The 12,855-nt window shown below is 39.8% G+C and overlaps 1 protein-coding gene across 1 annotated transcript in view; it reads left to right on the top strand.

The window, feature by feature from the left end:
* The window catches only part of MYO3B (myosin IIIB), a gene marked incomplete at its 5' end in the record, with an annotated part of 364,721 nt that overhangs the window by 176,157 nt on the left and 175,709 nt on the right, over window positions 1-12,855 (top strand). The window contains one exon of the mRNA XM_017854464.1: window positions 2,004-2,159. Coding sequence (XP_017709953.1) covers window positions 2,004-2,159 — 156 coding nt within the window. The remainder of the gene's footprint in view (window positions 1-2,003; window positions 2,160-12,855) is intronic.

Below are 12,855 nucleotides of genomic sequence, written 5' to 3'. Positions count from 1 at the left end.
AAAAAAAAAAAAAAAAAAAAAAAAAAAAAAAAAAAAAATGTGGGGGACGGGTGGTGGGGTGAATATTATGTGAGGAAATAGGAAATTTCTCTCCCCATGTTTGGGAAATACTTCAATACTGATATGCCTATTTGGTGATGAGAAACAGACATGATGTGACTTATTAAAAAATCACTGAGTAGGCTTAGCTTCAGATCCAGCAGTTCCCACACTCCCATCCTACCTGTCCCCTCTGAGGTTCCTGGGGGTGTGCAAAACTACCAGGTGCATCTTCAGTAGGAACTCTCAGAGGACATAGGAGCTAAGTTTACCTTAGGAGTTTTTATACACTGTTCCTAATGCTAGGAGGACTGGGCCATGCACCTATGTTACTGACAGTATAACTACCTCTTGGATTCCCTCTTTTTTCAGGAAACATGGTTATTAGCATTTTTGCATAATATCAAAGCATATTAACTTTGATAGTTACATATAGAGATGAATATACAAGGAATCAAGGGAAGATTGCTGATGTAAAGACATGAACACAGTCTTTTTAAAGCATATGCACTGATTTTTTATTTTCACAGAAAATAATAGATTATACCAAAGGCCCTGAACCTATAAAAGTCAAATGATGTATTTCTTCCCATGGCAAGGCAGAGGTGGTATTTATAGTCCTGCAAGCAGCCGAATGGAGATAATTTAGGTTCTGTTGGCTTTTCTGGCCGAAAGCTCCAGTTCCAATAGATAGGGAATCCCCTGAATCAATTCTAAAACAGACTGACTGGGAAATTTACCGAACATCTTTTCAGTACTAGAAGGTAAGGGATATGAAAGTGTTTTGAACTGAAAACTGCAAAGGCTAAAGCTTTTTTTGTAAATTTAACTGTTGAGGATTGTTTCAAGAACTCTGCTTAAATGTTCTGAAAAGATGTTCAAGGTGAGGCTGAACTTTTTTACCATTTGTCAGTGAATTTCATTAAAAATATGTTATATGTTAGATGTTGCTAGCATGCCACTATTGAGTAAACTAAAGACGTTCATTTCATGGAGTGGGCAGAATGGCATCCATTTATCCTAAGCCTCCAATGTGGGCTAAAGACTGATAGCTTAAAAGGGTGGATGTTAAAATTTCTTCCTCTTGCCAAGGGCAGCTACGCAGAATAAAAATGTGATGGCAATTGGAAGGGTATTCGTCAGATTCAATTTCACTAGAAATTTCCCTGTATCAAAATCATCTTGAATAACACAGAAGGTGGAGCAAAATGTACTAAATCATTGTTTGTTTTGAAAAGGCTTTTGAATCTAAAACAGAAAGTAGTTATGCCGGTATGATTTTAACCAATTAACCACAGAAGAGTTTAAGTGCAACCCAATTTTACCATTTTGAATGGACTTTTTGTTCCTTGTTTGTATAATTCTATCCCAATTCATCTGAATTATATTGTAGTCACTTCCTGTTCTGTGGTTTTTCTGGTTCTTCAGAAGACATTAGAAATCAAGCACCAAACTTTCTGTGAAGGTTTCTTTATGATTAGTTTCTCTCCTTTTAAGTCCTAAATGCCTTTTCCCTACCATTAAACAAGCGACATTTCATATATTAGGATTTAATTGAGGTGATAGTATTTAATTCTACATATTTCTAAAATAAAGTGTGTATATATATATATACACAAATCACCTTGACTCCACTGAAAATATTTTTCTGTAATGAAAATGCAGGTAGAAATTTGTCTGAGCAGTCTATATTTTCAGTGTTTTGAGTACTTCAAATTCATGGTAAAATTGTATTTTCAACTTTGCTTAAAACAAACTAAGACAGATTTCTGATGTTTTAATTAATTCAACTAATAGAGAATTACTATTTTTCTATTTTCTGGTACATATTAATAAAGAAAGAGCTGTGTATCATTAACCAATGATCAGGTTTTAGCTTTTAGCTTCTCTCTCTCTCCCATATTCATAGGTGAACAGGGTGTCTAAGATTGTACTTTGGATTGTTTGTTGGTTTTTGCAAACAGGTGTCTTATTAAGGATTTTGAAAGGCGACCTTCCGTCACACATCTCCTTGACCACCCATTTATTAAAGGAGTACATGGAAAGGTTTTGTTTCTGCAAAAACAGCTGGCCAAGGTTCTCCAAGACCAGAAGCATCTAAATCCTGTTACCAAAACCAGGTACTGTACTCTCTTTCTTCTTTCTCCCTGTGATTGTTTATTAAAATGTCATGTCATGTGTTTTGATTTGCCCAGCATTATTACTGGTAATTATCACATCCCTGCATTTTTAAGAGTTTTATTTACATGACATTAAGTACTCCATGCCCAGTGGATGAGAGCAGGAGAGCTTCAGAAACAAACTGCCTATTTGTGCTCTTATGGCCAATTTCTCTCAAGTGGCTGAAATCTTACTCTGCCCTGGTGTTCAGTTAAAAATCAAATATATATTACATGTAACAGAAATTTAGATTTTTTTTTTTTTTTTTTTTTTTTTTTTTTTTTTTTTTTTTTAACCAATAAGGGTACTGTAGGAAAGCAACCATGGCATGGCTGACATTGTGTGAAACACCTTTACTTGGCTGTTGTAGACTGAAGAGCAGTCATGGAGGCTGTAAAGTGATTTTTGGAAAGATTCTGAGCTAAACACTGGAGGCTGTTTCTCTAATGTGCTCTGAGACCATTTTCTCTTTCATTTCAAACTCCTTAGAGTCGATTTAGTATTTTTAAGTAAGATTTTTCGGGTACTGTTTATTCTATCTAAAGCAGCCGTGATTCCGACCCTACCTCATCCTCCATTTTTTTTTTTTTTAGAAGGTAGATTTTTTATAAAATGTTTATTTTCTGGGGCAAGTGCTTTAAACAGTATTTCTTGGTGAATCGCTAAGAAATAGATCTTTGATTTCTGTCCAGAGGGTGGCAGAATTTCTCTTTAAAAAAATTAAATGTAAATAAACCTGCTTCCTATGCTCAGCAATTATTTGGTTTTATGAAACCATCCAGGATGTAGATAAGCTTCAGTCCATTATTATTAAAAGAACATTCAAAGTACTGGAGGTGAAGAAAATAAAATATCATAAGTTGCAAGTTCTGGAAATATTCATATATTCTGCAGAAAGCTGTTTAGTAATCAAAAAGCCAAACACTGGCCTCAGAACTCTTGGAGCTGGAGGCATAGTTTCAAGGTGACTATATTTTGCTGATTTTTCTTCCCTTTTGGATAGCTCAGTGTGGATTTCTTTTCCTACTTGTTTCCTTTTTCCACTGCCATTTCTGTTTCTATGGCTTCCCTACAGAGTAGAGAAATGCAGAGAAATTCTTGTGACTTGGGGTCTTTTTGAAGCAGTAGGAACTTGTGTTTAAACCCCAGGGAGCTGAAATCTCTTTTCTTCCTTGTTTTGGTTCCTTTACAGCAGCCACCACCCCTACCAGCCACCTACACACACACACAGCACCAGCACCACCAAAAATGAAGACGAAGTAAAAGAAAATACAAACTAAGCAGAAAACAAACCCAACATTTAAAGGGTATGAGTCAAATCCAACATCTCCTCCTTGTCTCCCTGTTCTGGGATTTGCCACGGAATGATTTCTAAGACTTCATTTGCCAAATTATCTGGGTTTTCACATTTGCCTGACTTAGCCTGTCCAGATCTATGCTCTCTCTCTCTTTTATTCTTTTTGAAGAAAAAAGGTGCGGTGGCTCATGCCTGTCATCCCAGCGCTTTGGGAGGCTGAGGTGGGCGAATCACAAGGTCAGGAGTTTGAGATCAGCCTGACCAACATGGTGAAATCCTGTCTCTACTAAAAATACAAAAAATTATCTGGGCATAGTGGTGGGGGCCTGTAATACCAGCTACTCGGGAGGCTGAGGCAGGAGAATAATCATTTGAACCCGGGAGGCGGAGCTTGCAGTGAGCTGGATTACGCCACTGCACTCCAGCCTGGGTGACAGAGTGAGACTCTATCTCAAAAAAAAAGAAAAAAAGAAAAGAAAAAAAACAAAATCTTTCTCCTTTTACCATAGAAAATCGTAACACCAGCCTCTCTCATCCCCTTTCTCTAATTTCTCTTTATCTTTGTTAACTCCTTTGTTGTCAGAAGCCTTATGTAGTGGCAAAGGCTTCTCACAGGGTCTTTGTAATCTCGAGTTTCACTCAGTGGTTTGTGTTTCTTTGAACTACCATAAAAAAAATACAACCTCACAAATAGGTATCAACACTTTAAACAATCACTTCCTTAGGATGTAGGAAAATTAATTCCAAAGGAAACACAGTGCACGTAATTGACATGTAACCTGCCACCTCTCTTGTACTATTGCTTCCTCTTGCAACCGGCAAAGAGCTGGCTACATAGATGTTTTTCAGCCTACCAGGAAAACCCCTCAAATATCATTCCATGCTGATAAATCAATATATTTAAAGCTGTGATTTTTCAAGTTAAAGCAGACAAACACACACACACACACACACACACACACACACAGAAAAATTGAGGTGAGTATATAGATGATTGAGGCCAAATTACCCACTCATCATTTTTCTACACAGTTATGGCAGGCAGTGCAATGTGGTGGTTAAAACCTCTGGCTTGGCAGGGTGTGGTGGCTCACACCTGTAATCCCAGCACTTTGGGAGGCTGAGGTAGGAGGATCACTTGAACCTAGGAGTTTGAGACCAGGCTGGTCACTGTAGCAAGACTTCATCTCTACTAAAAAGTTAAATAAATAATAAAAGTAAAAGAAAATCAGCCGTGCATGGTGGCACATGCCTGTAGTCCCAGGAGGCTGACGTGGGAGGATCACTTGAGCCCAGGAGTGTGACACTGTAGCAAACTGTGATTGCACCACTGCACTCCAGACTGGGCAACAGATAAAGACCCTGTCTGAAAGAAAGAAAAGGAAAGGAAAGGGAAAAGGGAAAAGGAAAGGGAAAGGCGGGGGGGGAGGGAGGGAAGGAAGGAAGGAAAGAAGAAAGGAAGGACGGAAGAAAGGAAGGGAAAAAAAGAACCTATTGCTCTACCAGGTTTGGATCTCAGGCCAGCCACTAACTGGGTATGTTTTTAATCTTTCTCTTCCAAAGTTTCTTCTATAAAATGGGGATTATTTTGAGGGTTAAGTGAGTCAATACATGTAAAATGCTTAGAATAGTGCACCTTCCATAAATGTTAGTAGTAGAAGTAGTGTACAAGGCCTATTTAATTCTGAGTCTTTCATTTCTTTTTAACACTAACTACCTCTTGCCCATAATCTGTGCAAATTCATCTTTTTACTTACTGTAAAAGATCACGAAAATAAATAGTACTGAGGTACTGAATGTTAAAAAATATCCCATTTTATCTCTTATTCAATATCTAATTTATTCATTCAAGAGGCATTTATACCTGTGTATGTGTCAGGCCCTGTGCTGAACAGAGGGATTACAAAGGCAAATCAGATGCAGTTCCTGATAAAGAGCTAATAGTCTGGTATGTGATAGAGACAAGAATCAGGTGAGAACAGTTCAACATGAAAAGTACCTAGATAAAGGAATGCCTGGGATACCTCCCAGAGCACCTGGGAAAGACACCTAAGTCAGTCTGGGGTTGGGATGGTGGGGGAAGATGCCCCGGAGCTTCTGGGAAGATGATCCTTGAACTGTCCTGAAGAACAAATTGAAGATAGTCAAGGAAAGGGGGTTATTTGGGGTAGAGGGGAAAGAATAAGCAGTGAGCAAAGGGCAAGGCACAAGGGCTGGAGAGAGCTTGGGGCATCTGGTGAACAATTAGTTGACATGGCTGGAGCTTGGTGTGGGGAAGGTGGGAGGGAGAGACAAGGTAGACAGGAGCCAGGTCATAATGGGCCTAAGGAGCTTGAATTTGTTTCTTAGGCCCTAGGGAGCTATTGATGAGTTCTAGAAAGTTGTTCTGATTGCAGTATGGAGAATGAAGCAGGGCAAGGCTGCAACTAAGGAGACTAGTGAGCAGATCATAGTAATTACAAATGGCAGAAGATATTAAAATAATGGTATTGTCGGGACTTAGTGATGGACTGATTGAGGGAGATTAGGGAAAGAGAGAAGTGTGATGGGGCCTCCCCAAACTGGGCTGCCTCCCTGGCCTGGTTCACGATACAATCACATAGAAATTGCAAGACACGTCTTCATAGTCTATCAAATGCAATGCTGAGTACTTCCAGATATTACACAAGGCTTCCAGCTTTCTGCCTGAAAGAGAGTTCTTCAATGATCTAAGCAGTCCCGGGCCCTCCAGCTAGAGTAGAGTAACTCTTTTGGATTTGAGAGCTGATACAGAGTAATGAAACATAACCTACAGGGAAAACTTTCTTACTATTCCTGTAAAGGTAAGGAATATTCTGTCCACTTTAGTACTTTTCCCAGGGGAGAGAGAAGTTGGTAGTTTCAGCGGGGCTGCAGGGAAGAATGCCAGTTCTTAAAGGATTGGGGAACACTTGGACAGGTGAAGGGGAAGGATATATATAGAGAGGGAGACATTGAAGACAGAAGAGAGAGGAAACAATGGAGGAAGCAACAGGGAGTGGGTCAGGGGCCTAAAAGGAAAGTTCACCTTAGAAAGAGAGAAACTCTAAGTTGGGAAAGACACAGAAAGGTTAGATAAAAGTACTCAGAAAACTTAAGGGAGGAGAGGAGGTATTGTGAGGAAATTCATGTTGAATGGCCTTTATCTTTCAAAAAAAAAAAAAAAAACTTAGCAAGGTTTCAGAGTTGGGAGTGGAATGGGTACTCCAGGGAAGTGTTAAATCTTCGAGATAGTCACTATGAGGAATATGATAAAGGGTCAATTAAAGATAGACATCATGATTGCTTAATAGCATAGAAAACCCAGGTGGAACGTAACTGAACAGCATCCTATTGTAGTGAAGTTAATCCGTCTCTAAGATAATGCACGTAGAGCATTCAGGACAGCATTTGGCACTAGAAACTCTCAGAAAATGTACCATCACCACTGCCGCCTTTCTCATCTGTCATCTCGATTAACTCTTAGCAGCAAGGAGTTAGGAGTAGAGAAAGCAGACATTATGGTCTTCTTCAGGCTGGAGACTGACTTCAGTGGACGTGATGAGTGGGTAAGGAAGCAAGGGAATCAAGGTTAGTAGAAGAGTGGCCTTGGGATCTTTGGGGGTAGGGAAGAAAGTGACACCAGACTGGCTTATTGACTTTGAGACTGATCTAGTTCGGGGACTCGCTGTTACAACAAAGATGAAGAGCAGGTTCAGTGAGGGGATGTGAGGAAAGGGATTGTAGAACTGAGATCCTAGGAACTTTTGATAGATAATTAGGAACTAGGGATAGCTGAACTTGTGGGCAACTTCAGTGGAATAGAAAGAAATGTTTTTTAAGTGTTGACAAGTTGAGGAACTCTTAGATCAGAATGTGGGAAGAGTTAACAAAGTGATTGGTGGGACATGGGGAAACCAAAGACTGATATCAGGGGAAGGGGTAGAGAGAAAGGAAAATTGGGGGTCACTTGCCGAAAAGGATGATATCAGAGTGTGATGTGAACTTTTAAAAGGGGAGAGATTGGTTAGGGAGAGCAATGGTTGGGAAAAGACAGAGGGGGGCAGGGAGAATACACAATTTCGCTCCTCTGTCACAGTGAGGGGGTAGAAGGTAGTGCTGGGAGAAGAGTGTTACAGGGAAGTGGTCCATCTCAGTTATGGCACATATTCAAGGGTATTCAAGAGCAAGGCTAAGAATCATAGAGGGCTTGTTCACATAGAGCAGAAGCTGTACTGGGCATGGAGAGCTTGAGTTTGTTAGGCCCCTGTCTCACCTTTCCTGGTGTAACCATTCAGGCTTTTCTGAGTGCTTTTTGGAAAGCCAGGATGTGATTCATCCCTATTTCACTATGTATACATACATACATACATATACATATATATACACACGCACACATACATATACATACACATACACCCCCCCCCCCACACACACACACACACTACAGCTATAGATAAGGACAGCAGAGGCACCTGTGGAGAAGTGACATTGTACTATTTGAGATTTGATAGATACCATTACCTGATGCTGATTATAGTGTATGTATGACGCCACTGGAATTTAAGTTTTTCCAGTAAATTATAATTGTGCCAACACATATATTTGATTCAGGTACAATAGAGCAGTTATGAATCCAAGTCTTACTCTTTTAAAGGAGGTTAAGAAGCCCTAAAACTATGTGAACAATGAGTTGAGGGTACATTGCTACTTAATCTGTTGGGGGTGTTTTTAAACTATTTGGTCATTTCCTTTATATCAGCACCTATTTCCTTGATCTGCAAAAAGGCTTCTTCCCCAAACCAGTTTTACAATTCCCTGAATTCATTAGTATCATCTGGTATGTCATCATACTGTTAAAGTTCAGAGAAGTAGATTGAAAACATGCTTTTTATCACTTTACAAGGGTTATTGGGAGAAGAGTGAAACCACTCTGGAATGTGAGTGGAGGCAGGGAAAGGAATCGGTTGTCTCTGCCACGACCATGAACTCAACCGTGAACCTCAGTAAAATTACAAGATCCAGCCTGCGGTGCCCCTGCAGGTGGCTTGGTACTAGCTGAAACCACAGATGTTAAACCCTAAATGCCAAGGGTCTGTTCTAGGTATTACTTGGTAGAAGAATTGAGTTGCTGGGTTTTTTTTTTTTTTTTTTTGCTCTGTTTAATGGATTGTAATTCTGCCCTTGCAATTTGCCTGAGGCTGATTAAAACAATGACTTCAGCTTTTGATTTCTTTTCCACCTGCAGCAATGACCTTTAAAAACAGATTTCTCACTATTTAACTGCCCGAGTTTTCCCCAGTAATCCTTGCTCACTCTCTCCCTCTTCTACCTTCAAATGTGTGCATGCATGCACTCACACACACACACACACACACACACAACACTCCATATTATATACATTAATGGGTTCTTGGGTTCTTATGTAAATGAATAACTCCAGAAAGATTACTTCATAAAGTGCTGAAGAAGCTTGACACATAGGAGGTTAAAGATCCTTTTACTTTCCTAACAGAAGAAATAAATCTACACCTTGCTATAATTAGTATCTGCTATCTATGTATACCTATATCTATCTATCTACAAATGAGCAAATAAGTTCGTTAATATTAATTTTATGCTGGTGTTACTGATTCTTGCTGCTTAGAGAAGTTGGGTATATCAAATACTGTTTAATATGATGAATGATAAGATGCTGATTTATTGGGATTCTGGCCAAAACTGTGCTTAGATGAAAAATGGACAGATACTAGAGTAAGTTCCACCCAAACAATTATCCTATTTTAAAATCTATGCATGGTATTGTTTGATAGATAGAGCCTTAAGTTCAGGGACAAGATACAGCTCACATAGTTAAGGGTATCCAGCTGGTAGAATAACGTCACTCCTCAATGGTGTGCTACTGTTTTTCTCATTCTAGGTCCATTATTATAGAGTTATCGTAAAATAAAAGTTTCTCTTTCATTGTCTCTGTTATCAAAGGGTGTATTGAATGGAAATAAAGATTTAGAAGAAATAGTCAACATCGCTGACCTTGGTGTAGTAACAGTACTCCGTTCTCAGTTTTGAGTAATGTTTTCATTCTTTTATGGAATCCATTGAATGTAGTGATAAGGGAGTGATCCCTGGGTTCTCTCTATGGCCATAGAGGCTTTTGTCCTAGATTCTTGAGGAAAGATATCTTCGAGCCTGCACCTTTTCTTCCTCATAGTTGGTGAGTGAAGGGAAGAACATATCCTGTCTCACCTACATGAAGTTCTTGCAGCCCTGTTTGTACCTACCTACGTGGAAGCCTCCAATTCCACAGGCATAATTGGCAGACAGAAAGAGGCTAATTGATTAATGAGTCATTTTTGGGCAAAATATGTTTGTCAATATAGTTCATAGGACTAGCAGCTCAAACAAAGGAGCTAGCAGGCCCAGTGATGGGATATTAGAGAGCATTGACACAGAAATGGTTTTAACCATAATGCAGATATAGAGATTAAACTAGAGTGAAAGCTGCAACACTTTAGGAGTTTATTTCATGAGAATAATTCCTCTAGTATTTGAACCAGTTTGGTGCCCTCTGAAGCTCCTTTCCTACTCACTGGCTGGGCCAAAGATTTGAACAAAGACCCTCATCCTCGACCTCATCGATGCTCACTGTTGTCTTAGGGGAACTCCCAGCCTCTACCTCTGGCTCTGTCTTTCCTGGTCTTCCGATTCTATTCTTACGCTGCACCCATTTCCTTGGACTTGATGGTACAGACTTGCCCTCATTCCCACCCTACTTGATCCGTGGATTCAGGCACCAGTTTCCCCTTTACCTGATCCCTGAAACCTAAGACCAGTCCTGCTCTCCACATTCTCCCGCTCCACTGCCTCACCAAAAGCAAACTCCAGGAACCAGTCCAAACCAAGACTTTCCCTCTAAGCTCCAACTCGCAAACTCTGTTTGTCTGAGAAGCCAGCCTTGGCAGCCAACATACTTACAGACTCATAAAAACAAGTAGGAAATCTAGGAAAAGCAATATAAACTTTACTGGAATTTGAAAACATCTTCTGAGCCATTAAAACAACAGTGCCTTACCACATACTTTTGATTTAGTAGAATGTTTTTTGCTATCTATCCATTCATTTATCTATGTCTGCATTCCTCTGAGCTTTGGAATACTCAATCCAAGTAGCTTTTAGTTGGAGATCTGTAATTTTCACATTAAACGAGGAATTCTTCAGCAAAAATTGATAATAGATGCTATTCTCAAGTGGCACACTAGGTGGAGCGTGTGAATTTAAAGGAAATTAAGATCTATAGTTACTGATGACACAAATCACTTAATAAAATTGAAAAAAATAAACCAAATTTATTTTATTAATTTCAACTAAAATAGAGAAATATAAAACAATGTAACACTTTTATAAGCTTATGTAAAATCTAGGATAATGTTTTTAAAGGAGATAAAATTGAAATAAATAATGCTTTTTCTCTACAGCAGACCCTCCAGACCCCATAGCCAGAGGAGAAAAGTTAAGCAGCCAGCAGTTTCCAAATAACACTAGCTGGGGAAAGCAGAAATAGTGTTACACATACATATTTTTTTTTTTCTGGTTGAGAAAATGAAGTGGTCTTTATCAGAGTAGAGAAGTCTTGCATCTACCTCCACTTCTAGATTGCCTGTTTCACTTTTAGGAGCAAGTATTTCCAAAGAGTATGATCACCAGTAAGCAAGGAAAGAGTCAGTTAAAATTTTTTAAAAGTTATTTTTTGTTAATACAATATTATTGGAGAAGTTTTTTTACAGGAGTCAAGCTCAGATTTACAGACAACATCTGCATGATTCTTGGAAGTTCTATCTGTGAGACAGATTGGCATAGCATACAGTCTGCTTCAGGCTCAGTAGATACCAATTTTGATCCTAGTGATATTGCATTGTGTATATTCACACTGAAAATTAAAAGTTTCTACTAGACTGCATCTGTTTGTGAGATTGCAAGTAAGGTTTTGTCCATGCTTCCATTTTTAGTTGGCTATAAAAATGTCATCCAATGTGAAGCTTGGTACTCCTGAAGGAGCTCAGGCTGCCATGAAGTCCAGGTCAGGAGTTACTGAAGGAAAAGAAAAAACCTGGAAAACTCACCACTGGTTCAGTGGCATTTTGAATTCTGACTTCCTTCCCCAATCTGCCTGTTAAAATTTACTTCTCAGAGTCTTAAGATAGCTACTCCATGCATTCCGTCCAGGGTATTTGGTTGTCTTCAGTGAGAGACAAGAGTGGAGAGTGCTTACTCCATCTTGACCAGAATCAGATCTGAGGTAATTTTTTAATTATTGATTTTCTTTTTCTTTTTTTTTTTTTTTGAGACGAAGTCTTGCTCTGTCACACAGGCTGGAGTGCATTGGCGCAATCTCGGCTCACTGCAAGCTCCGCCTCCCGGGTTCACGCCATTCTCCTGCTTCAGCCTCCTGAGTAGCTGGGACTACAGGCACCCACCACCGCGCCCGGCTAATTTTTTTGTATTTTTTAGTAGAGATGGGGTTTCACTGTGTTAGCCAGGATGTTCTCCATCTCCTGACCTCGTGATCCACCCACCTCGGCCTCCCAAAGTGCTGGGATTACAGGCGTGAGCCACCGCGCCTGGCCTAATTGTTGATTTTCTTTGTCAAATGATGTGCAGAATAAACTCTGACTTAGCTTATTTTATGCAATTATGAGATGTAAATGTAGGAAGGTGACAAACTAGCTGAATTTAATATGGTAATTTAATTATTTCATGAAAATGTGGTATAATATTTTTTTTTTTTTTTTTGAGATGGAGTCTTGCTCTGTTGCCAGGCTGGCATGCAGTGCCTTGATCTCGGCTCACTGCAACATCCGTCTCCCAGGTTCAAGCAATTCTCCTGCCTCAGCCTCCTGAGTAGCTGGGGCTACAGGCACAAGCCACCATGCCCAGCTAATTTTTGTACTTTTAGTAGAGACGGGGTTTCACCATGTTGGCCAGGCTGATCTCAATCTCTTGAGTTTGCGATCCGCCCGCCTCCGCCTCCCAAAGTGCTGGGATTACAGGCGTGAACCGCCACACCCGGCCAATATTTTGTTTTTTGAGTAACTTCAAGCAAAATTATTCTTAGGTTTTATGTGAAGGGGATTTTGATCAGAAATATGTATCCTCCTGCTGTTTTATTTAACAAAGTGGCTAGCTAGAGGCAGGCAGCAGCTCTGAGTTTTAGTAAAAATCTGTATTACAAACCAATTTGATTTTTCTTTGCCATCAACAATATGTAAAGACGGCCGGGCGCGGTGGCTCAAGCCTGTAATCCCAGCACTTTGGGAGGCCGAGATGGGCGGATCACGAGGTCAGGAGATCGAGACCATCCTGGC

The sequence above is a fragment of the Rhinopithecus bieti genome, unplaced genomic scaffold, assembly GCF_001698545.2.
Source record: "Rhinopithecus bieti isolate Rb0 unplaced genomic scaffold, ASM169854v2 scaffold_37314, whole genome shotgun sequence".
Taxonomy (NCBI): domain Eukaryota; kingdom Metazoa; phylum Chordata; class Mammalia; order Primates; family Cercopithecidae; genus Rhinopithecus; species Rhinopithecus bieti.
The sequence above is the reverse complement of the archived record's forward strand: the minus strand, read 5'-3'. Positions and strand labels throughout refer to the sequence as shown.